Here is a 26,925-nt window from a genome sequence, read left to right as displayed (position 1 = left end):
CCACTGCCGACCCGCTAACAAATAAATATATAACTCTATAAATCAGCTTGAAGCTTTACCGCGAGAAAAACTGCGAGAGCAAAAAATTCCGGCAGAGCCCATCCCAAGATGAATGTCAACGTTAATGTCACTAGCAATATATCGAGACACAGCATTCCTAAATTGTTCACTTACGTGTAGCCGACTTTAATTTTCTGTTACCGACATCTTCTTCACTCACCTGTAGCTCAATGCTCCTCACTCAATGCACGCACTTTTCGCTTCTTCTTTCTCCACCCCCGGCTGCCCTTGATGCCAGCTTTTTCCCTTTCTCCGTGGCTGCCTTCTTCAATGTTATGTTGCTGACTTCATCACGTCTTGCTTCTTATTGTCGATCCCGGAAGCCCAGTTGCACGTAGACGTTCTCGAGGATTGGCCAAGAATCTTCACATGCCTATTGTCACATGCGCAATGTCCCAAGTTGCCCATTCGGTATGTGCCACTTGGTATGTGCCAAGTTGACACAATGCACAGTTGCACAAATGCAGTGGCTCAAGCTGCCTATTCTTGGACACACTCAGTGGGGGCACACACCCAGTAGCACATATCGAGTGGCACATTCTTAGTTGCACATACCAAATGGCTCAAGTTGTCTGTTGTCAAGTTGCTTACTCAATACTCAATTGGTGTGAAAGAGGTTAGATACGCCCATACCGAAAAAATGTGTGAACTTCCCGAAGGATGCTAACTGAACTTCATTCTCCTCCTGTCTGGTTGTGAAGGGGTCGGTACTCAGTGCCGCACGTGAGCTAACGTGCTTCCGTTACATTTGTCTGTAATATTACTAAACATGTTGCAGCTTTATCTGCAAGATAAATGCTTGAACCCTTCCTGAGCTTTGCAGTTACAGTTCGAGCAAGGCGAATTTCGTTGCACTAATCGAGAATCTTTTGCTTTCGTTTATCGTTCACTGCAGCCGGAAGCTAGTCCTCCTCTTGTACTCATACGCTTCTGTCCACGTATTCTAGACCAGCTGCTTGCATTCACTGTTTCCTATCTTCCATTTCTATATCTGAATCCCTTGTCTCTGAAGCGATGGAAGCATTGCGCCTCTTCCGGTGGCATTGCCAGCTTGCTTCTTATTTTCCCTTTTTTCTCTCTCAGTTGTATGTTTTAAAACCAAAACAAATAATTATAATAATTCCTCGTTATAGACCGCTACCGCAGAGCCGTATTTAATTAATAGCTTAGAGGGTAGTTGTCTTTGCCCGCAGCAAGGCAACTGACGAGAGTAATGCAGGTCAGTGGTTCGGTCTTAAGTCATAAATTACACGCCAGGTCAGCGGCCAACTCATCAGGTGGTCGCATGGTTGTGAAGGCGGGCCAGGCGAAATCTCATTTATGACCTTGTGGTTCACAGATTTACAACCAGTATAAGCAAAGTTAGTGAACGCAGTGGGCATCGTCATAATTGGGTTACGACAACATTTATGCGACAGCATATGTATGCATACCGGCAAGTGTGCTCTGTCACTCCGCTGACAGGCTGCAATGAAAGTATGAGGATATGGCTCTTTACTAGTCGTCTGCAATATATTTTGTGCATCCTAATTTCATTCTGAGACTTAATGGCTCTATATGACTGCGATGCACCGTGCCAAGCCACTGTGTACGCACGTGCTCGTCTCCGCAGTTAGTTCATTTCCCCCTTGACAGAATGAGGTCGCGAGTATTTATCATTGCAGTCCCATGTACTGCTTGTTGATGCTTCTGCATGTGTGCGTTAATGCACGTCTTAAGCAGCTGTAGGTATAACGATCGCTGATGACGTATCCAAAACAGTACACCGACGTACATGTATACTGCTGTCATACCAAACAAGAAATGACGAGAAGGGACGCTTAGGAAAAACCCGGCAGTATAGGTCATCCTATACTGTAACCGAACTTCATGGGCCGACTCGGTCGAAGCGACTCGAGCAACTTCCTTCCCTTCTGGGTCTCAGCAGAGCGGCAGTCATCCAGAGTAGGCCACTCCATGGAAATGCTTCCTGGCGCTGCAGCAGCTCCCTGGGGGGGAGGAACGCGAAACCAACGTTCGGTCCAGGGCTGTGCATCTCCGTGGCTGCTTGCTCTCTTGCAAATTTGATTTACTGCCGGCCCTGGCTGACGCGAAGCGCGCGGATGCCCATAATGCCCGCCTCCGCCGCGTTTACGACCGTATCGCGTCTTGTCCGCCAAGGAGACGGGCGATTGCTCTGCTCTGCGGCCTCGATGGACCCACTGGGCGGAGGAGGTTTCGGCGAAGACTTCCGCGGGAACTCTCGCTGAGTGCTTTTGCTCGGGACACGTTTGCGTATATGTTTACGCTGCGTGCATACTTATACGGCTATGTTCAGTATGCGTGAGTGTCCTTCGTCAATCCGCCGCAGTAGCTCAATGGCTATGGGGTTCTGTTGCCGAGCGTGAGGTTGCGGATTCGTTTCTCTGCCGCGAGGGACCGTGTTTCGATGAGGCCGAGATGCGAAAACGCGCGAGCATTTAGATTTAGGTGAACGTTAAACAACCTCGGATGATCAAGGTTGATCCGGAGCCGTCTACTACAGCCTGTATCACAGCAACAGTGTTGCTTTAGAATCTCAAACCCCACGAACTAATCAATCCTCCGTTGTATGCGAGAGGCAGCTTGTTTGGTTTCTTTGCTCGATCTGCTTCCTCGCTGAGCTTACCGTGTCTAGAAACAGAAGCGTTCTTATTAATACACTGAAACTTTCAGGCCTTCCAAATAGATAATGTCGTTACGAAGAGAATTGAGGTAGTTGATGCAACCGCCGTGCGGTGGCTGCGGGGGCGTTCTGCTACTGAGAACGAAGTCACGTGTTAGATTCCCGGCGACCGCATTTCGACGGGGGCGAAATCCGAAAACGCTTATGCGCTCACTTTAGAGGCCCGTCAAAGAACCAGATGAGGTCAAAATTAATCTGAAACTCTCCTTCATAACCCAGTGTGCAGATTGGGGACGTTAAACCCCACAATTTAATGTGTCTATGTGTTAGGTCGTCAATGAGACCATGCACGTGGTTGCTTTTACTAGACCTGCCTAGTGCTGGAAGTAGAATGATTTGTACAAAAAAAAAATCTGCAAGAACGCACAGTGTGTAGTCCACCATCATTAAGCTGCACGCTTTTGTCTTATACTTTTTATACACATTCACCTCTTGTGCCTTGGAGGAAATCCCCATGAATTAGAGGGAAGAAAAGAACCCTCAACAAAAACGTGGCGGTCTCCTCTGACCTAAGCCTAAACTTGACGCGAGCACTTCTTCAGCGTCCGTCCCATAGCCCAGAGGCTCGCGGTAGGGTTAACAAAAGTTGCGCTTCCACCAAGGAAAGAAAAATTGCGCGCCGTCTGCGCAGGACAGTAAAACGCGGCGCGCGTAACAACAGCGAAGCAGCTCGCCGCAAAGCTTCTTAGTGCAAATGAGCTACCACACGGCCCGCAGCGGACCCACAACTCTCAGCCCGAGGCTGTATACGGGCGCCTCGGACGCAACACAAAACTCTGAAAAAGAGAAAATAGAAGGAGACGAGAAAGATAGAAAAAAGAACAAAAGGGGCTAACAAGATAGCGCGAGTGTCTGCCTGCCGTACGCAAACACACAAACAAGCGAACATTGGGCCCCGCGGAAGAACGCGAAGCGTGTGGCGAAGGCGCCCGCGTGAAGGCTATAGAAAGGGGCCAATAAATTTCCCCGCGAAACGGATGTCCGCGCTGACCGCCGGCAAGCTTAGGGAAAAACCGATAAGAGAGAGAAAGAAAAGAAGCGATAAGGGAGAAGACAGAGCGTGTTAAAGACAGCGGCGGCAGCAGCAGCAGCAGCCACGGGAGCAAATGCCGCGGGCCAAACAGCGGCCGCCGCAACAGAGGCCGCTAGGCTTGTCTTGGCTCGGCTAGGCCAGAAGAGGAAAACCGTTCCTCACGGGCAAAAGCCTGAGCGCGGCGGCGTGTGTACGTACGTATACGTCCGTCGACGGATTTTCAGTCTTAGCTTGGTAGCTCGCTTCTCGACTTGTAGAGCTCGTATATACGTACCGCCAAGAGCACGCGAACGCACTAAAGAAATAATGTAGCAGTAAACGGCGGGCCCGGATGAAACGGTGAGGAGCGAGAGCCGGAGGCCCCAAAAAGCGTCTCGCAAGACAAACTGCACGAGGAACATCGCCGAGTACGAAGCCCGCGAGCTTTTGGCTTTGTTCTTCCTGCCTTCTACTTCCAGCTTTCTTGGTTCCTAGCTGGCTCTCTCCCTGACGCGGACGTCGGCGAGATCTCGTTATAAATGGAGGAACTCGATAAGGCGAAGCCGAGAAAATGTGAAACGACCAGCGCGGCAGGCCACTCGATAGGAAATAGCGGAGCTTCTCACCGCCTCGGGCCGTGGCATCCCGCAAGAAAGTAAGGGTCTTCCGAGGAATAAGAACTGCGAAAAAAAAACACCTTTGCAGCTTTCCATACTGCTGATCTCGGTCTTCCTTTCTTCCTTCTTATACATCTTCCCCTCTCTTCCTCCCTTCTTCACGTCCACTTCGTTGCCTTAGGCTTTGCCGTGTCGTACCATCACTGTAGCACATGTCAGCCGTAGACGCAGTGACGTGGACACGAAGCAAGCGTTCTAGGGAAATGAGCCCTGCCGCAAGCACGAGTGCAGAAGCGCGTACATGGACTGTTGCTTCCAGGTCATGCACACGGGACCCGAAATTATTTCTGGGTAGTGTACAGTATTAATATGCCGAGTCACGTATTCGAACGCAAATGTCTTATCCTTTCGTCTATTAAGTGTAGCTTCAAACAATTTTTAGTTAAAGGTTATGCTTTATGTTACGTTAAGTTAGTTAGGATTTATGCTTCTAGCAAAAAGGCAACTGTGCGAACAGGTTGCTTTATAGTTCACTTGTTCATTAAGCTTTTCTGTTAGCACTAGAACAAGGAAATGTTTATTTAGGTAAGAACAAAACAAACACTCCAAAAATATTGGTCACTCGCTAAAGTCCGCAGAAAGGTCGGGGAGCAAAAAGAGAAGTTGTGCCAGCTATCCATGCTGCATCTGCCGCTAACAGTGAGAAAACGACGCAATGAAGAAATCTGAGTAAGTTCACTGCGTGAGCAAAAATAGCCCGCAATCTTGGCGACGCCAAAGTGAAACGTGACTCATCGCCGTATCGTCACGGAAATACTGAGGAAAGCAGATTCGCCGGTCCGGTATCAATATCTCGACAAAAAGCTCATGGTTGACAATATCTATGTAATAATGTTAGCGTTCCTCCGTGGCAGGGCGTATGTAGTAGGCCCCTACCTCTTTCAATGAGAACTGGGTGCGTAGAGGGAAGAAATAGAAAAAGGCGTGTTTAAGAGAAAGTTGTAAGAACCTGTGCGTTAAAAAGGCGCCAAAATCACCCCGTTAAACGCTAACTTGCAAAAATCTTCAGAATAATTCTGCACTTATTGGGCAGGTTCTTTGAAAGCTAGCTTCTCTGCAGAAACCATCTTTCTGCGGTGAAGCCCACAGGCACCAACGTGCGTGCGTGCGTGCGTGCGTGCGTGCGTGCGTGCGTGCGTGCGTGCGTGCGTGCGTGCGTGCGTGCGTGCGTGCGTGCGTGCGTGCGTGCGTGCGTGCGTGCGTGCGTGCGTGCGTGCGTGCGTGCGCAGCAGCAGCAGCAGCAGCAGCAGCAGCAGCACAACGACAACCCGGCGGGTTACATGCCCAGTGGTGGCCTTGACAGAAATGATCGTACGTGCTTGTGCCTTATCCGACTGACTGTCGCTTATACGAATCACTTCTTGCTGAAGCTGCACTTGACACGATCGTCGTTGTTCTTTGGCGTGCTATGTGCAATTTGCAAGACCGCTCTATGCCCGCGGACAAACGACGACGACGCTCGACACGCAATCATATGGTTTCGCATAAATGCATGTTCTGCAAGCGTTGACTGTATAGCCTAGTGGTTACGGACGGTCGCTTTGGACCGGGGGCTACGGGGACTAATCCCGCCTTGGGCAAGAAGTTTATTTTACTTTCTGGTAGTTTCTTGATACGCACCACACATTACGGTTGGCTTAAACAGCTTCGCTGTTAAAAACGCCTCTCTCTCTCTTTCTCTCTCTATTCTCTCATTTACCGGACAATGCACAGACGAGCAAGTGCCCTTCGCGGACCCCCCCCCCCCCATGTGTCGTCCCATCTGTCTACAAGCACTTCTGACGGGCACGAATCAAGCAACACCAGCGAAGGCTTACACATTTGCATTGTGCATTCCTTGGATTATGCATTCAAATCGCAGTGCCAAAATCGCTGCTTTCTACTCTTATTCTTTCTCTGTATGCTACGCTCAGATATGGTGATGTTTCAAAAATGGAATCTGAGCCCAAGTTAAAAGCCCTTTAGCCCACTTCTTCAGCGTTATCTAAACACAGCGCTTGCGTCAAACGAAATACCGCAGCTTCGTTTGCTTAGCGCGCTCTTCGAGCGTGTGTACGGAGCGAGAGTAGAAGAGAAAAAAGAAAGAGAGAAAGAAAAGAAAGAAAGATGAAAATTACAGCGTAAGATTGAGAGTGGAGAAATAGAAGCCATCTCGTGGCCTAACGCGGTCGCATTCTCCCGTTGTGCACACATGCGTATACACGTAACGGCCACCAAGGAAAACGGACGTAAACAAACAGAGACGAACTCTAAATCTCCCAGGCTAAAAAAAAAAGGTAAGTAAAACATGCGTGTTCCCGGCAGCGGCATCAAGGAAATAGCCCGGGGCGACGGGCGTCTGCTTGATCCAGGAGAGCCACCATTCTTAAAAAGAGGCGGCAGAGCCAAGCAGGAAGCAGAGGCGAGCGCTGGATGAAATAGGGAGACAAATCTGACTGCGAGCTTCTTCGCCTGTTCCCTGTCCTTGCCTTAGCGCCGCTCTTCCTTATTTATTCGCCCTTACTTTTTGTCGCCGCACTGTCGTTTCCTCGGCCCTCATCCAGATCTTCTTCTTAACATAGAAGCCCCCTCGCGAAGAAACGCCCCCTGAACAGCGGCGGACAACGGCACGCGAAGGCTCGCGTCACATAAACGAGTCCTCTCGTTTATGGGGGACGAAAGCATGCGAAAACACGAACAGGTCGCCGTTTTCGCTGTATACAGCATGCCCGAGGCTATTGTCGCGAACCTCGGACCTTACTTGCGCGGAAGGAGGCGCTCAAGGCGAGGAAATAATAATGCGACCGCGGCGGTGGTGGCGGTGTCGTCGTTCTATATACGCGCCGTGGGAGAAGCGAGGACCACGGGCGGAGAGGAGCGAATAATGGCCGTCGATTGTTGCGTCAGGCTCACGCGCCGGTAGGTGCGATGGCCGTAGATTAGAAGGACGTGATACAACCTGTCGTCTCGGGAGAGAATATGGCAAGAAAACATGAGTAGAGAGAGTGATCACACTGTGCAAACAACACGCTTATGTGACGTGTTCGTGCGTTATCGCGCTTGTTGATATTTTATATTACAATATGTCTTTATTGTATTTGTTTTCCTTCTTTACTCTTGCCTAAGTAGTGTGCTTGGAATAGCCGGCTCTAAAGAGGCCTGCCTTCCCATTTTCTACACTTAAAATTTAAACAAATATGCCTGTCAGTGTGTGACATATATGTTGAGGAGGAGCAGTGCGTGGTGTCAAAACCCAACCTTCAGGAGCTCCTCTGTGGGGTGTGAAGCACCCTTGTTGTCTACCATCTTATTAGTGTTCCAAAATTTGGAATAACTAGAAATTCGATCGACATCGTGTTCTTGTTGTTGTTGTTCTGCCGTTGTCAGTCGTCATCGTAATCGTCAGTTATTGTTGTTATCGCCCGATTATCCGTGACGCAACCGCACAATGGGATATTGGCCAAGGAATTGTTGGTTAAGATAAGAAGACAAAGGCGAGGGGAATGAAGTATTTAAAAGTTGCCACATGCTGATAGCACAAACGCCTTTTAGGGCGCGGGAAAAGAGAAATTATGCTTCCTAATGTCCGGACATAACTGTAGGTTACACCAGACTTATATTTCGCGGAAGTGGGTCCATGGTAAGGCAAGGGGGCGTAGTGAACACGATCAGGAAAATGCAGCGTAGTGAACACGACCAGGAAAAGAAGAAGATGGTGGTGAAGGTGGCACGCGGTGGGCACAAGCAGCCGTATGTCGATTGACGTCTGAATTAATATCTCAGTGGAAAAGCTAACACCAAGGGCTCACTCGCGGTCACTCTGCTTCCTGTCGGCGAGGCAATATTAGACAACGTTCATATGTCCAGGTATCCCCATTTGATTATGTGCCGAAAGACACTTTCTTGAGGCTGCATGGAGCCGAAGAAAGAAGTTGCTCTCGTTTCATTTTTGTTTTTATTATTATTGTTCAGATACTCGCAGCGCCACTTGGCGTAACTGTGCCTAAAAACAACCGGCAATAAATAACACGCATAAATACAAAGAAGAAAATAAAACGAGAACTGCACAATACATGATAGAAATGAAAATCCGCAAAAATAACAAAGTAGTTAAGTGCGAAGAAATAGCCTGTGACGGAGGATTGCAAACGAAGAAAAAGTTTTTCGGGATGAACAGCTGGAAGGGACCCGTCCATGTTCAGAGGAGACGACGCACGCCTTTTGGTCAAATGGAACTTGTCATCACTGTTGACGAGCCGGCGTCCACTGCGGTCCACTTCATCCGCAACAAGAAAAGTCGCGTATCTGATCTGAGGTCAATGAACTTGTTCATGTCTAGGTAGTTTTGCCGGCCAAGAGTCGCGACAACTATCTACACACTTTGCTTTACAGAGTCAATCTGCTACCACCGACTGCCACCTCTATAAATGCACACAGACTTTATGCCTCGGTAGTAGTATTTCTTTGTTTCTCTCTCAATTTGCTGAGCTAGTTCACGTGTCGGGGTCAGGATTGAGGCCGGTAGGGCTTTTCTTCTCCTCCCTTGTAAGAGCCTGGCTGTCGAAGTGAACCAAGGCAGCGAGTGATGAAAATGTGAGGGTCTTGCCTGTGCCCGTTCGTCTAATACGAATCAGGTCGTGACCTACCATCAGGATTGGCCGGTCTTGGCTGTGAATTGGAGACAGTATCTTGAGACCAGTTCTTGTAGACTTCACCTAAGATTTCTGGATACTTTGCGAAAGCCTCCTCGAAGGATGTCACGGGGTTGGTTGCGGCGCCTGGGAGTGGACGTTCCTTCGCTTCCGGATACTTGACAACTGCGTCGCCACTGGCTGACGCGAATTCACCCACGTCCTCAGCAGTCATACGTGCAAATTCCGGTTCCTCGGTGTAGAAATGTTTCCCGACTGGTCGGAAATCTGCCCAGCGCGTTGTCTTCTCTTCGTCGATCTTGGCAAGATTGGCCCTGTCAAGCGAAGTCTCCTCCATGTCGGTTTCTTCTTTCCTGACCAAGGACTCCGATGGCGCCCTACTTGCGTCCATATCTTCGCGTGAATAGTTATGTCGGCGACGGAGCTGACGGTAGCTGCAGCTCACCTGTGAAGGAGGATAGTATTCTTGATCTTCGTAGCCCTGCAGGGTCATTTGGGTGTTGCCGGCAGCCGAGATATGAGGCAGATGCTGCTGACTGTAGACGTGCACACTGCAGGCTATGACGTGGACGTGGCTGGCTATGTTGAGGCCGACACATTCGAAAGCAGCACCTGCTCTTAAACGTGCTCCGAGGATCTCGCGCTGCGGGTGAGCGAAGATGAAGAGACGAAGAAAACGTTTTAACTTTGTGGACATTATCAGCAAGTAATTTAAAACGCAGCATCTTGACAACCATTTGTATTTTCAGTTTTATGAAATTGAAAGAGAGAAATGTGCTGTTGTGTGCTTACAAGCCTGCTTCATAATAAAATTATACTGAATGCTAATGTGGCGCTGCAGTCGTTCAACCGCCAAAATCGAATTATATCGAAAAAAAAAAGAGTTGTTTTACGGCAATTGAAACGGCAGTGCATTATTTTGTTCGAAATCAGATCAGGGTGAACATTTGCCGCGGTCCGTGTGATTTTTTTTTTTTTTAGATCTAGGAAACATGGTAAAGAGAAAGCGCAAGAACAATTGAGCGTGTTTTGGTATCACAGCTTTTATTCAGAGGTAAATGTCCGAAAGAAGACGTTTGGTGGTTAACGGCACCAGGAGTGCAGCTTCGTATCTCTGAAGCACTGTATTTATTTACAGACAAATGTTAAGGCACGCAATCTTAGTTGCTTCTGCCGCAGGTATCATCGTGCACCATGTTTGCTTGGCAAAACAAGACGCTAGAAAAAAATAGAAATTATTATCCCCCAGGTGCAGAGTTCACTAAGCGTGTGCCATCGTCGTACCTTCATCGTTGTCTTCAAGCCATCCACCGCTGCTTTGCGCTCCAATTAATGTGCTTTCTCTTGGGCGACCATAGAGGCGGACCTTTACTCCCCCCATTGTCTCGCTAGCTTTATAACAATGCTCCTTGTGTCAGCTGCCTTAGCTTGTACCTCTTAGCCAGCAGCGACATTTCTTAAAGGGCCCCTCACCAGGCCACATTGCGAATGTTGATTACACGCACTAGTTGTTACTTGCCCTCTATAAGGAGTGTTCTAGCGCAAGAATTTTTTTCAAATTAGTTCACCATTAGCAGAGATATAAATATTTGAAGTGCCGCGAATCCATGATTTCAGAAGGCGAGCTTCACCGCCAACATGGACTCTCTCCACTTTCCCCCGTCTAGCCTCCGCAAGCGAAATTCCTCCCCTGCGTCCTACCTGCAGCGTTCTCCCATACAGGATTTGCTGCGTTGCGCACTTCCGGTGACGGTCTCGCGCGCAAGCTGTTGCGTTTGTCTCGTTTCGCGCAGCGCCAGATTTTGCGCACTCTGCACGTGAACACCTGATTAGCGGTACAAGTCAGTGCCAGTCACGAGCACTGACTCAGACGCAAGTGGATCGAAGAACCCGATCGTGCGCTGGAACCCGGTAGGAAATGGAAAATAGTTTCGTTTTCTGCGCGCGCGACAGCTCGACGTGGGAAAAAGCAGACGAAACGGAAGTACGCCACTCTTGCTACGGCACGGAGTAAAACAATGACTTGCAGACATTCGGTCTGCATAGGTTATTTTATTTCTCTAAACTTCAAATTGTCTACTGAAGCAACCCTTGAATCATTCTCAAATTCACGTGCCACTGTGAGTGATGTCACAGAACTGCCATTTACGTAGATACATTTGTACGATTGCCGTCGACTCCCCGGCTGGGAGCGCGGCGCCGGCGATAAGGGCGCACGGCGTTTGGTTTGAAATGTCAGCTCGTTTCGTTGCGCGTAGCGTTGTAATACTTTGCAGAGACGATCGTTAGCGCACATTCTATGCACTGCGCTTGTCAGCTCAAAGTGGCCAGACCTGGTGAGGGGCCCTTGAACAGATATGCCCGGGAGATGCCACAATCACTGCCTACTGTTAAGACAGAGAGAGAGAGAGAGAGGAGGGGTAGGGGGGGGGGGGAGGCGTGCTTTTGGCGCAATACTTTCGGTGAAAGGAGCGTAAGCTGTGAAACGTGTGTATGAGCTGTCGCTCTCGCTACAGCTTCTGCGGTGATGAAACTGAAACAGCGAGGCAAATGCACTGCTGGTGGTCACGCGCGGTGCGCAATTGCACGCGCGCTAGTGTTGCGAACTTCGATTTTCCCTACACTTTCTCTAAAAGGTATATTTCCCTGATGTTGAATTTCTGTTCAGCCAGCGTTTCCCAATATTTCTCACGAGAAAGAGAGAAAGTATAGAGGTAGCAAGTAAATCAAAACCACGCCTGCGTTGATGCCTTACAGAAGGAGAGGAAATGAGGGACCATAAATATGAAAAGCAACAGAGAATGAATGCACGCCAGGAACATCAAGTGTTCACCACACGTTCAGGATGCATGCTCCCATCGAGTAAATTTGACCTGCTTGATTGCGTACCACTTTGTTCCGCATATTCAACAAGATAAAACAAACTATCTGCGCTCCAAGCTGCACGAGTATCTCGCAGCGTCGGCTCCACCGCTTTCTTCATATCATTAAAAGACGGCACAGTGACGTCACCTAGCGGAAGTGCTTCGAATCGAACGGCTTGGCGGGTGTTAAAGAAAAAAAAAAAACATATATATTATTACGCGACCAACGGCACGAAAGCAGTGACCGACGCAAGCCATGGACTCCGGAAGCAGGAGGGGGGCAACGGGACACTGCCTCCACCCACCACGTCCCTAAAGGACCACCCGTATTTAATATAGTAATTCAGAATTGGTTTAACAATTACCAATAACAAAAAAAAAGTTTGTGTAAGCGATATGATCCCCCTTTCCCGGCTTTTATCCCCACACTCACAATACACTCCCGAAGCCCCTTGATGCCAGCCAAATACGCTCTTGCAGTCGCGTATAACTAGACTTGTTCAGTTGACCCAGTGATCCTCGTAATATCCTATCAACATCCACTGGTTCAGGTATGATCCATTCGTCCACATCTCGTCATAACATCTATAGGACGTCCTGCTAACGTGTATTTTGCAAACATCAAGTCGCCGATGTCTTATTGACGTTCATTCTACTTTAGAATTACTCTTAATGGACATTACATACTGACGTCGTAGAGATGCACTCGCTGCGTCATCTTGTAGTTTCTTGGAGATTTACTTAAGGTGTCGTATCGGTTGGGGGGTGTAATTAAAGTTTTGTAGTTAAATTTCTGTGCAACAAGATCTTCGAAAACGCCTAACTTCCCCGAGATTTATTGCGCATGAAATGCCATTCACACTGAATGTGGTACTTAAATTTGGTACTCCCTCTCATAACACCCCAGGCTTGCCAATTCGTGGTAAAAGCGCTTCCACGGTGTTCACACAAGTATGGTGGTTCAGCCACCTGCCAGCATTGGAAAATCTGCCTAAACCTGTAAGTACCTCCTGCATGAGACACCTCAGAAATGAGTCATATATTGCGACTCTAAGGTAGCACTTCACAGCTTGCATTTTGCCCTATATCACAGTACTCGTGAGCAGCTGACATATGAGAAGACCACGACCAAGCTATCGCTAAAGGGCATCAAATTATATTTCAGTGGCTACCTGGACATTCAAGCATTGCTGCTAATGACCTCGCTGACGAAGCCGCCCGGTCTGCCCATCTAGAAGCCCTACAAGTTCCAATCCCCTTACCCAGAACCGACGCTGCAAGAAAGCTTCATATCGTGGCTAAAGATATGACACACAAATATTGGTCTTCTCCCAGCCTCCCAAAGTGTCATCTTCATAGTCTTGATCCATCCCTAAAGCTACAAGTGCCATCAAAAGTTTCCGCTCTGAAGCAACAGCATTATGCTGCCTCTGGCTCGTGGTGGCATTTACAAATGCATACTCGTTCCGCATTGGAATGGGGGATACACCCAGTTGAGACTCTTGTAGAACTATAGAAAAAAACTAAACATATCTTATGTTTCTGTCCCCATTACGACATCGAGCGTGAAGCTCTTTGGGCAGCATTGAACCCCCGGCTGGACTCTAGACCATTTTCCGAAATGAAGATCCTTGGACCATGGCCATACGTGTCAATGGCACAGAAAGCGACGAAAGCGTTGTTGAAATACCTGAAGTCGACAGGCCTTGGCGACCGTGTGTAGACTTGGTGCGAGTCTTTAAATGTGCGCGCAACTGTGCTCTATCTCCTCTCTCTCTTTCATCTCTATACACCCTTCCCCCTAAGTGCAGGGTAGCAAACCGGACGTGCGTCTGGTTAACCTCCCTGTCTTTTCTTTCTTCTATTTTGCTCTCTCTCTGCCTAAACAAAGTCTTTCTGGCTTCAAACAGCTTTGCGACTTAGCAAATAGATCATTTTCAACAACATATTGTGTTATAATTGCAGCGCTTCACGGTGATTAGGTGCATGCGTACGGAGACTTGCTGCCTTGCCGTGTTTAGATAAATATGATTGCCTGGAAATTTAGCAAGATAAAGCATAATAAATACCATTAGCCACAAGCTCGAAGATAACACAAATCCATGTACTGCCCTTCATTCTTGTGGTAGCTGAACAATCACAACGCCAGAAAGACCTCTAGTAATTTTTCGTAGGAAACTATCGTATAGTACCAGCCATCAGAGTTGGAAGCAGTGCAGCAGGTGAAGCAACCCTACTTCGCCCCAACTCACAAAAATGGCAGCCAAACACAGCACTTTACACTTCATGCACAGGGGCTCCCAAGCAGAAGGGCTCATCCCCTTTCCCTAACCTACAGCTTCAGTTATCCTTGCGCAGGACCGACGCAATATTCTCGCCAACCGTTCGATCGCTGCACGAAGGAACGTCGCCCGCTTAAACCGAGCACAAGAATCTATGCAACTCCATGCATTGTCTCCTTTCCTAGATGCCTGCGTGTTAGCCACGGAACGCTTCATTGCTTCCTCACAAGGCTCTCCAAATGCTTTGACCCCCCCTTTTAAATAACACTTGCGAAGCCTCTGGCCACACAATCAAACTGAACACTACCACTTGTTTATCACATGGTGTGGTAACGTGCTTAAGGTGCATTTTCAGTGTTTCTTTCATGGCTTTGCCCCCAAAACTGTGACATTATGCCCCTTCCCAAGTATTTTTGTCCTCCTCCCTACTTGACACATTTGAATTGCGAGGCACCATGAAAAGACCCAGCACGCAGCTTCTATACTTGCATGCTCTAATTCTGAATTAGCCAACTACAGCCAATTGCTTTTTATTACATTTAATCTCTAAAGGTCATGTCCTGTCAAACTGACATTTCACATCATGAATTTAACAGTTAGCAGCCTCTCCACTCTAGTGTGACAATCCTAGCAGACAGATGACAAATCAAAACCACACCAGGTATCTTTCCTCGTTTTTTATTCTTGTGAACAAAGAAAACAATACAGTGAGTCAACTTCACTTTGCCAAATGCACTATGGCCAGCATCAGCACACTGAACGTTGCGGCACAGCATTCAAGAAAAGTGATCGCATAAGTGCTAACAAACAATGGTGCAAACGCTTCAAAAACCACACATATGAAGCCTAGACTGCAGCTGCAGTATGATCAATCATAATCCTGCATGGAGACGCAGGATCAGTGACTGCAGCAGTGAAGCCTGGCAGGATCAGAATAAAAAAAAAAAAAGAAGGGTGCAATGGAAGTGCCAAGTCACTTCACAAAACCAGTCAAATATTATTTGAAGGCCGCAAATAATTCCGACAGCATCCACTATATAGCAGCACACTAAAGGGGCTCCGAGCCACTTAAATACCCAGCCAAGCATTACCCCCCTCCCTCCCCCTCCGAGTAAACGGAATGCAGCAACGTACATTCACATCACACATAACATCACTTTGCAAGAGCCTAGAAGAGGAAAAGACACGTGTGCACACCACAGGTATGCAGAAATGTGTAGTGCAGGAAAAATAGACAAAAATTATGAAAAATGGAAGGTGGTGGATGACTCATAGTTCCAGAGTTCACGGAACGTTGTTCTGACACGAGCAAAACACTCCGTACCCAACAACTTGCGACAACTCTTTCAGTATGTTTTCACATGCTACCTCCAACCATTTCTGCAATGTCTATGGTTGTCGGTCAAAGAGGGGCGTCGGAGCCCCTTTAAAAGATTAAGCAAGTCTGGAACAAGGACATATTCCGCTAAGCTCTAAATATATAGATTGCAGAACACCGACAATGCCGATATACTTTGAAAACTCTTTGTGACGGGTTGGCAGAGTGAGAAAAGCACTACAAGCACACAATCTGCCCAGACAGGGGGTTGGAAAAATACTTTTCTGCAAGAGCCAGAGAATAACCTGCTTTTTATTCAAACACGCTCAGGTGTTTTGAAAAGTGGCCCACAGCACATATACTCGAAATAGTGGTCCTGGTCCTCTTGTGTTAAAGATTCTATATAGCTTACGCCTGCTTAACCAAAACGCACGCCTAGGCACAGTCACGGACATGTGAAACGCAGCATGGTGCAGAGCTTGTCCTCTGCTGTGACAACAGCACAGTTAGGTAAATCTATCAAGTACCACCACTTCGCAAGTACCAATTTTGCAGTATCACCACTGCAAAAAGTGTACTTACACTGTAACAAAAACAAGGCAATATCATACCACACTCCACAGAAGTTTCCACAATTCCGCTAGGCTCACCAGCCTGCCACTTCTCTCTGCTGCATTCCAGCTTCCTTACGTATGGGAAGGGCAGACAAATGAACAAAATCTATAATTGTGAGTTTAGTTAACCTCCACGTCTTTCCTTTCACCTTTCACTCTCTCCGCAAGGCTCAAAAAGCAAGAAACCCTTAAGCAACATTAGGCAATGCTTAATTTATTTTATTTATTTTTATTTACCAGAGTACCCACAGTGCCTTCAATAGGCATTACAGTGGGGGGGGATTACCTAACAAAAAAAAAAAAAAGAAAAACACAATACAGGCAACATAGGATAAAACACCCAACATGTTCATTACTATACTATTGCATCATGAAGCGTCTGTACAAACATGTCATTTGAAGTTATGTTCACAACATCACGTGGTAACCGATTCCATTCACGGATTGTATTGGGAAAAAAGGACTTGCTAAACACGTTAGTTTTACATGAAGTTTCTTTCACTTTGAGTTCATGATCAATTCTCATAGACACAGAGTCGGGCAAATGTATTTGTTCATGCGATTAATACCTGTTCTGGGATGAAAAATATCCTGGAACAGTTTTAATCTATGAATTAAACGTCGTTTTTGCAGCATGTCCCACCAATTTTCTTTTTGGCCTCTGTTACACTAAAATTCCTTGTGTAATTTTTAAATACAAAGCGCACAGCCCAACTCTGCACTCTTTCCAGTTTGTCTATGTTTGTTCGTGTCCAAGGATCCCAAACCGTGCTGGCATATTCAAGTATTGATCGGACACTAGAAAGATAGAGTAGAGCCTTTGCTTTGATTGGAAACTGTTTCGTTTCTTTTCATAAATCCTAGCACACGATATGCTTTGGCAGTAATATGATCAATGTGACGTGTCCAAGATAAATCAGTGGTGAAATACACACCCAAATATTTAAATTCTGACACAGTCAACAGTTGCGTCCCATTAATATTATAATTAGACTGAAATTGTTTCTTTTTCTTTTTAGAGAAACACATGTGCACTGTTTTTTTTTTTTTACATTAAGGTTCATATGCCATGTTGAACACCACCGTGTAATCCTGTCGATGTCACCTTGCAATATTGTGCAATCATTTAAGTTATTAATAACCCTGTACAATACGCAGTCATCTGCGAACATGCGCGCAGTACAGTTAATATTCTCAACAATGTCATTAACATACATCAAAAAGAGCAGTGGGCCAAGCACCGACCCTTGTGGTACTCCCGACGTCACGTCAGCCTCACCCGATTTCTCTCCGTTAATAACAACCCTCATACGTCTAAGCTGCAGATAATTTTTTATCCAATTAGTTACAGTGGTGTCAATGCCATACCATGACAACTTTTCTATTAACAAATCAAGCACATCATCATGTTCCATCACTGTTCAGGCCAGGATACTGTAATAATTCCAATATCAATCCTTCTCATTTTCCAAGCGGTGCTATGCCTACATTATCACCAGTAACAGATTCACAGCACAAGCAAAATATGAAAAAAAGAAAAGCACACACACATGATATGTGCCACCGTTTCTTTGTCCTGCGTCTTTCGCTTACACTGTTAATCTGTTAACACAAGTTACCAAATAACCGAAACCCACACTTTATTAGCAGAACTCACCAGTGGTGAGCAGTGTATAAGGGATAGAATCAAGCTAAAGGAATCATTACTTTATCAGCCCAAATATCAGCACAAAGTCCCACCTTCCACTACAGAACCGCACTGCCTTCAGTAACAATGACAACATGTCCAACATCCCCTGATGCACTACGCTTAGCAGCCAAAGACAAGACTCATCTCACGTAATAACCAAGAGAAAACGTGCAGACTCTCTTCTCAATGTCACAAGCACCAGCAGCATTCCACAAGTCCATGTCAGTACCTTCTCTAAATGTTTGCCTAATCCAAAAGTCCTCCCAAGCAGAGCGTGTGAAATAGGCTAAATAGAGTAGGCTAACATTGGCATCTCAGCCCTCAAATGCTTCAAATCTCACAAAATGGCTGACTCACACAACAATGACACAAACAATCCATAACAGTCAAAAGTGGCTTGCCTCAACTTTCAATACATGAGGCCTAGTTTTACTTGTACAAGTAAACACGTATCACCCTTCGTGAAAACCCTCACATAATGCCGCGATCTGAACTTGGAACTCGGACTTGAGCAAACGGCGCTCAATTTCACTTGTTAACCTAGAAATGCAGTTTACAGGACCCTTTTTTTTTTTTAAAGCTTGCAGAATGAATTTCATTCACTGGCTTTTTTTTTTTTTTTATTCAGAACAAGACTTCGTGGTATTACACAACCTAGCTTAGCCCCATGCCCTTATGAGCGTCAACAGTCCCTGAACACTATGTTGAACTATTTTGAAGTAGTGCTCGGCAAGACACTAATGAAGTTATCATTTTCCTGCACTCACTAATTGTACATAATCTAAAAACCAGAACTCGTACCACAGAAGGTCCATTCCCATTCAACATCCTACAGTGAATGGTTTTGTCGAGTTCTGGTGGGCTGAAACGGCAAAGTGCCGATTGAAAATGTTCCCAAGATTGACGGTGATGATTTTCGTGAAAAGCTTCAGTCTCATAGTGCCTGTGTGCCCCTTAATTGATTCCATTTGCCTGTTTTTCAAAACTACCAATGTCTCTATAATATCGCTTACATTAATCTAAGGTACTGCTACGCACGAGATGCGTAGCAGCGGGGGAAATACAAATCTGACAGACTGCAGTTACTTCTACCAACCCACTCACCCTATATTCAAAAGTACAACTTTTAAGAAGTACAGCATATTGTATAAAAAAATGGAAGCGAATTTGTCGGTCGTGATTGTCTGCACATACTAGCAAGGCAGTCGACCAAAACAAAAAAGTATGGGAGCCAGCATGTCGCTCTTAAACAAAGTGGACTGGCTTTCTTTGATGGATAGTCACCAAGTGATGCACATACCTTATTTCTGCAAACTCCTTATTTCTATTTTGATAGCATCTTATCCAGTGAAAGCAGACTGCACCAATACATGAAATACCGAACATTTCCATAATAAAATTTCCTTATTGAACAAGCTTTTCATTTAGGACCTTGTGTGCTCCAAAAAGAGCCTTACAATGACTCTCCAAGTCATGCCAAAGTACATCTACATGATGTTGTATGGGAATATAACATTTTTGTTGACTGTACTTTCAGCTCTTCCAACGTATGCACAGAGCATCGACCTGCATCAAGGCAAACTCATTAATATGTAAATGTTTTTTCACTTCACAGCTGCATTAAAGGGGCCCTGAACCACCCCTCGGGCTTGGTGAAATAACATAGTCCTCGGGTAGCATACGTTGCTGTGAACATGTCAGCCAAGTTTAGCTGTCGTAAGCACTGCATGGAGCTCGCAAGCAGAGCTCAAAGTCATCTTTCTCTCAAACGCTCTCGTTTCAATTTGTTTCAACAGAAGCCATGATCCTCACTCTCTTCTGTGTGCATTATTACGTAATAAAGCACGTTCAAATACGCGGCTGCCATTGGTCGCTGCGGTTGGCTACACCGCAGGGGGCCGGGCCACCACGACTCCACTGGCTAAGCGCACTGCGGCTCACTGAGGACAACCGCATTTGGCTAATGTTAGTGCATCGTAGGCACCAAAATCGTAAGTCGTGGCGTCTACGTTAACTCACCGAGGACAACCGCGTTTGGCTTACGTTTAGCACGTCGTAAGCACCAAAATCAGAAGTTGTGGTGTCTACGTTAACATCCAAAATTAAATTTGAACTGCGCGCCACGGTGACATTCCGAAGGCGGAGCGTTGTGGCCCTGCCCCACTGCGCCGCAGCCTTCGCAGCGCAAGGCATTGAGGAAGGAAGGGGAGCACAGAGGAGGCAGTGTTTGATTGCCAATAACTTCACTTCTGCTGAACGCATTCAAGTAATTTTTGCGGCGAAGTATTTCTGAAATAGCGTACTTTCACTACAAATGTATTTCTCAACTTCGATAACAAGTGGTTCAGGGCCCCTTTAAAGATGGATGCAAGAGCTATGCAGACTCACTACAGTGCAACAACCGTACTCTTCAAAGCATTGCTTTCTTTCTTTGTTATTCAAAATACAGAGGGGGCATAAAAAATAGATAGCTAGTCATAGACCGATCTCATCAGGTTTAGAGGGCATGCGCATCTGCTTGGCTTGTGTTACGACAGCAGTAGTCATCTCCGCGTTTCTGCTGTACTTAGGCTAAAGGAATGTTGGGTCCACTGTGTCACAAGAATATACTATTTAATTTTATTTTGTTGTTTCAATAAGAGAGGGGAAGGGATTATTTTCGTGCAAGCGAGTCCTCTCAACCATGCTCCAGCTGTGCAATTCTAAGGCAGTATTCTCAATCGTTCCCTTTCCAGGACACCATCATTTTGCAGCGAAGCTGTATAATTCTCGTTGGTCAATTGAAGGCAAACGGCATATCTCTCGTTGCAATAAGGCATACAGCATATACTATATATATATGCTGTATGTAAGTATATATATACTTAGTGACGTCACCACGCCTTCATATATAAAAGGGAGACCCATGTAGCAACTAATTCAGTTTATTCTACGACTGCCATGGGTAGACCACCCAAATTAAGACACCAGAAGAGCAGCGTGAATACAATGCTAAACCATGTGTGGTGTTTGATACAGCTTCGCTGGACATTCACGTTCGCAGGGGGGATGGTGGCCAATTTTTTTTGCACATTGCTTCTATGAGTGACAGCATTCTTAGCACTGTGCTAAGACAGCTTGCTTGCCACTGTCCCATGATGTCACCCTTCAATGTCAACATAACCAATGCAAGTCCACATGAATTTTGCAGATTTCAGAAAAATGATTGCATCTCAAAGTGAACAAATGAGAATACCACCCAAGAGGGAGAGAACGAAAGGCAGAGAGGTTAACCATGATCGCTACCTTTTGCTGCCAGCATTCTTCACTGCAGCAGTGGCGCAGTGCGACTCCACCGTGAGATTAGTCTATCGAAAGCACAATGCAAGACTAGGTTCCAACATTATGGTTCAAAGAGTAACATCATCTCGATGACTAACTGCAATGCTCTTTACGTGCCCAGTTGGGCAAATTTGCAATTCTTGTGACTACTTCACTTCGTTAGACCACCCACTCTGCTCTAACCGTCAATGTAACTGTGCAAGCTATCTCTACCTCTGCTGAGGAGTCTCTCCCTATGAAAGTGCAGCTTGCTTGAAGTGGCAAAAAGTGCCAGCTTAATTACTGCTAGAGAAGGTGTTAATGAATCCAGCAATTGCAACTCCAAATAAAAGTCGTTACCAAAAGGTCTCTTGGAGCTCGGCAAAGCGGCAACGACGGTTTTATGTTCTTCCCTGATTCTTGAGAGACAATGAATTTGAAAAAAAAAAAAACGATTAAGTCAGTTTCGGCTGGTAAATTTGCCAACATTGAACAACAAAGGCAAGTAAAAGAGCATGGCAACTAGCCAAAAGTAGCGTACAGAAGCACCAAATTGTCTTCAGCTTTTGTTTTACACTTCTTACCCAGCAGGTACAAAATGACTCTCTCAACAGTACCAGCAAATAACAACCAAAACATATACAGCCCTTATCCTCATGCACTTTCACGCATTATATGAACACACCTATCAACTCACACAGACACACTATTTTACTGTTAACATGTCAAAAATGCATCACAAATAGTTACCGATATCAAGAGATCCACCTCGCCCTATGGGTAGCAACACACATAGTAAAGTACACAGGCAAAAAACGATATGCTAAGGACAATATGCGTACAATGCTATGATTAAACTCTTTATACATGTCTGCAGAAAAACGGCACACAGTTCCAACGACTGAGACCAGCAGCAAGCAAGACCAGCTCCCATACACCTGCGGCTCTATAAGCTCTTCATGCACACCATAACCCCTGTTCATATCACATAACAAGCATCTTTACTCACTCTTGAGCTCGTAAGGCAAACGGGGCTCATTTGCTCAGATATTTACAGTGAAGCACAAAAAAAAAACTTAATTAATAATTCGAGCACAGTATTGCCCATATGTATAGACCCTAGCAAGCTGCAGTTTTCACACAACTGCATCGCAAAATGCAGATTTTGTTTTTCAGAACAAAAACGTCCATAGCCATAAGCTGCATTTGTCACCAAACGGTGTTGCCCTTGCGACCGAACCCAAGCGTCACCCATTGTTGCAAACATAACTAGGTTTGTAGAAGCCTTCGCAGGAAAAAAATTGAAGGGTTTTTAATTACTTCTGAGGCCATTGGAAAGCAATTAAGGATAAAAGCATTGTGCTGCCAAACACCTTGAGAACAAAACCCTGCCTCCAACAATAAGCTTTTTTTTTTTTTAATCGCACAAGGAATGAAAGAAAAGGTGCTCGCTAAGACTTTTGCGCATTAACTATCCATCACTAGCCACCACAAACAAGATTTGGCTTCCTACCATAAAGATGAAATCAGGTTCCCTCAACTCCTGGCTTGCAAAAACCTCGGTCAGATACACAAATAAAGCCTTATAAGCCTAGAAAAAGGCAAAATTCAAGGATTTTTAAGCTCTCTCTAAAATTTGAGAGCATTCAAGGCCTTGAAAATGAGTTTCACATTTAAGGTTTTTCAAGGGTTTCAAGGACCACTACGAACCCTGAATGGCAACTACTCTGCCTATAAAATGTTTTATGGAAAGGAATTTCTGCTTTCCTGCGTATTCACCTGAAACACTGCATCTTGCTATGGTCTGTAGTTCTTGAATCATGAAGGTATTCCTTTTTCTCTAACTTTCCAATAGCCCTGTATAATGCCATGCAGTAGATTCTTGCAGCTTTGTGCAGGCAATTGTCATGTGAGACCACAGGCCCGTCGAGAAATGTCGAACCTTAAATATAATGAACACAGATATAACGAATTATCGAATATAACAAAGTAAACATAAAATTTGGTTGGTCATCCTTTCTTTCAATGGAATATTCTACTGCTATAATGAAACTGAAAATGCAGGATTCAACACAGTATTGGTAAGAGCGAAGCAAATTTTTGTTTGCACGTGTATCATAATATATATTCTGGTACCAAATGTCAAATACAGTCACTGCTTGATTTTTCAAATGCCTTATTTTACAACCTGCACAATTCCTGCAGCACTGCCACCAGCCCCTAGCACCAAGGGATAACAGCAATAACTAATTTCGGACGCCGCGTGGTGCTTCAGGCATTAACTGCGTGTGCGATGCTGCAAACATGTCAGCCATGAACACAGTTGTCGTCATGTGATTTTTGTGATGTTGCTTATCTTGAAACCCACTTACTCAAAATTTTTGCCTGTTTTTACAGCTCAGAGTTGATAGGGTTTTACTGTATTTCTTAAATCTGGTGCTAGTCACAAGGCTTCTCACAAACGGGTATGCTTTGCAATCTGACTGGCATTAATTTTGCAATAACAACATTCATGTACACTTGACCACTAGAGTTGACTCAATAACCTTTATTATTATTTAACTGACCGATCATTGATTGCTGCGTAAACCCCGACGCTCATAACCACAAATGAATTGTAGCCAACAAAGTTAAGCTCTGCTCCACAGTGTTCAGTAACCACTGAAAGCCTTCCCCGAAACACCCGGTACTGTGGCTTCCACTTGACAAGTTCACGTGATCCCTCAGTTTCGGTGCCATTCAGCATGCATTGTAAAGATGCAGGCAGCAATTCTCAATGATGACACGTATATGCAATTTTTTGTGCATTCTTTGGACAATACTTTTCAACAGCACTGCGATTTGACTGCAAAGCAAGTATGCTAAAAGGGGAGAGGTTCCTATATTTTAGGAATATGGCAGCTTACTGTTTATTTCCTGCCAGCCTAATTCAGCGTGCCACACAAGACGGCTAACACAACAAGTCTCCCAGAGCCCACGCAAATAAAAAAAGTGTTCGTACAGGTAGTCTGCAGATGCAGACATTGAAGAGCTAAGAAGCCCCGTTTGCTGTGTACAAGCTCATCACTACACTTATCACAGAACAGCAAAACCCAATCCAAACACCGAGGAAAAAAATTTTCCATAAAAGCTCTGGCAATCCATGCCTTTCAAACGGGGAAAGAGTATACACGATGGAACACCACAAATTTGCACTTCACGATTTGAAAAGGTTAAAAATAATAATAGCAATAATGCCTTAAAACATGTTGCACCGCAACACATCTAACACCGTGGTGCCATGCTAAAATATGACCAGAAGATGCCGCTGCAGTGAAGATAATGGGCCAGGAACTAGACAGACAGCTCTACATCAGATCAGCAGCTAAGTGAACATTGTATGTATACATATACTGCTGCTGCAATTCAACCCAGCACGCTATGCAGCAGACTACACCATGCATTCGCATGCTTATCAGACTGAAATTAACCCATAAAAACAGCAAGCTGAGCTTTCTACAAAACAAGCCACTCTAGTCCAACACAGTTAAATCTGCGTTCAAAGCAACAAAACCTGCACATACGCCCCCGACACACAATAACATTCCCCGATGTAATGCCAGCATAAAAAATTATAAACATCAGGAATAAACAAAAGAAAGCATTTAATCTTATGGTTCACTCAGAGATAAGACATCCACACAATCTCATTCACTCATAAAAAAATAAGCTCCCCGAAGAGTAGAGTACAGAGAGACAAAGATATGACGCTTATACAACAACTAGAATGCAGTGTGATCATTAATCACCTCTTTATTCTGGCAAATCAATAACGCTGCTCCCACCAAGCAAATCCATAGAATGATGCTGCACTTAGAAAGAATGCCCACATACACAACCGGCTAGATGTGATGGTCCATGTATAGATGATAAAAGCAAGTTTTTGGTATATTAGATTGAATGGTTGAAAGAATGCTTGAAAAAAAAAAAAAAAAGATGGATACTGAAAGATACTCTTACAAAGTGTCCTCAACAACCAATCCCAATGATGAAAATATAGCAAAATGTCAACCAACTTCAATTGCTCAAAAACCACAAAACGCCACGATTAATGCCAGAACAAAAACCACATTTGCGATCAATATAAAGTCGCTATCCCAGGCAGGCAATTATCTTTGGGCAAAACATGAAGCACTCATCTCCAGCAAGCAAGGTGCTGACACGCAACTGCTTCGAACCAGCCAGCAGAAACAGCAAAAACAACTCGCAGTAAACATACCCCCTCACCCCAACTCTAAAAGCCTCTTCCACAACTGATGCTCATGCTGAATGCTTTTACCTCAGTGAGGGCTGCTCATAGACACCTTAACAAAAAACATGGCGCAGTCTCTCTTTGCTTGAAGTGAGAGACAACAAAGAGATCACAACAGAATAAATTTCTTAAAACAAAAAGTGGAAGCCACAAACATGCTCATGGGTGTGAGTTTCAATGATTATTACCCATGCTTTCTTTACACATGACTACCACACTGCTTTGAGGGCCGTGGGACTGTCAGCAGTGGTTGCCACTGAAGAACCAACAGGTGGCATTCACCGCCAATGTGTGTCCAAATGTGAGAGGGTCAATGAGCACGGATGCTGCTGCTGTAGACACACGACACAACCAAGCTGGCTAGTAGTAATGGGACTGAAGTAATTAGAACAGTATGGACAGATGTACCAACTTCCAAGAGGGACGCTGTTGGTTGAGTTTTGAGGTGACAACGCTGGGAACCTGCAGTCACCCAGATTGCCGATGGACCCATCGGCCACAGATTTAACAGGTACCTGCAAAGGGAAGAGGCACAGCATCTCAATGCATGCCACACAGACTTACTGCATTGAAATTTGCCTCGTGCTAATGAAGACAACACTACAGAGAAGAAGGCTAGAGACATAGGAAAGAAGGCAGGATGCGCTTATCCTGTCTGCTTTGCTGTGGTGTCGTCCTTAATAGCTCGATACAAATTGTAATGTATGAACCAACTCGCTCATGTTGCTAAGACCTACTGCAGTCAATTTCTATTAAAGGGACACTGAAGAGAACAGTAATTTGAGCTGTATTAGTAAATTACCCTTCCACAATACCAAAAAATCCCCTCTTACCATGAGAGGAGGTTTGGAAAGCCAAAAAAGACAAAAGATGGGTAGTGATGCTGTATCAAGTTTTCACAACAGCCCAAATATGAGAAAATTCTGAAATCTGCGATGTCACAGTGACGTACTAGCATTGAGATTCTAACGAGGGGGAAAAAAAAACAGAAAGAGACCTGACCTTCATTTTCTCTTTTAATAATTAACACAAAATTTATGATAATGAGGTCATTCCAAGCCAAGCACACAAGCACAGGTCAGCAGAATCAGCAGATACTCCTTCACTAATACTTTTTTGCAGGCTACGCACTCACTCACACTCATTAGCACTCACTTCTGTTCCTACTCCTTTCCACTCATACTGACAAACTCCCACTCAAGTTTGTAGTCACTTCCATTCACACTTACCACCGCCCATTCACACTTATAAGAGCGTCTACACTCACTCACATCCACTCACACTCTTCGACAGTCACCCTCGTTCATACTAATGTCCACTCAAAGTTACCGTCAATGACTATCGTTTGTACTCGTGTTAACTGACACACACTCCTTCTCATACTCACATCTGCTAAACATCACTGGTACACACTCCAGTTAACACCCACGTCCACTCACACTCTCAGACACTCACTAACTCTCTGTATCACGCCTGTGCAAT

The 26,925-nt window shown here is 45.4% G+C and overlaps 1 protein-coding gene across 3 annotated transcripts in view; it reads right to left on the bottom strand.

Moving 5' to 3' along the window:
* Window positions 1–14,892: 14,892 nt before the first annotated feature.
* LOC119446549 (zinc finger matrin-type protein 3) overlaps window positions 14,893–26,925 on the bottom strand; it is a 49,704-nt gene continuing 37,671 nt past the window's right edge. For 2 of the 3 annotated variants that reach the window (XM_037711003.2, XM_049664207.1), the window contains exon 7: window positions 14,893–25,958. In XM_037711003.2, the coding sequence (XP_037566931.1) occupies window positions 25,722–25,958 (237 nt within the window). In that variant the 3' untranslated portion in view covers window positions 14,893–25,721. The remainder of the gene's footprint in view (window positions 25,959–26,925) is intronic. The other variant, XM_049664208.1, reaches the window with a different exon arrangement.

This window comes from Dermacentor silvarum, chromosome 3, assembly GCF_013339745.2.
Source record: "Dermacentor silvarum isolate Dsil-2018 chromosome 3, BIME_Dsil_1.4, whole genome shotgun sequence".
Taxonomy (NCBI): Eukaryota; Metazoa; Arthropoda; class Arachnida; order Ixodida; family Ixodidae; genus Dermacentor; species Dermacentor silvarum.
This window is presented reverse-complemented; position numbering and strand designations above follow the sequence as displayed.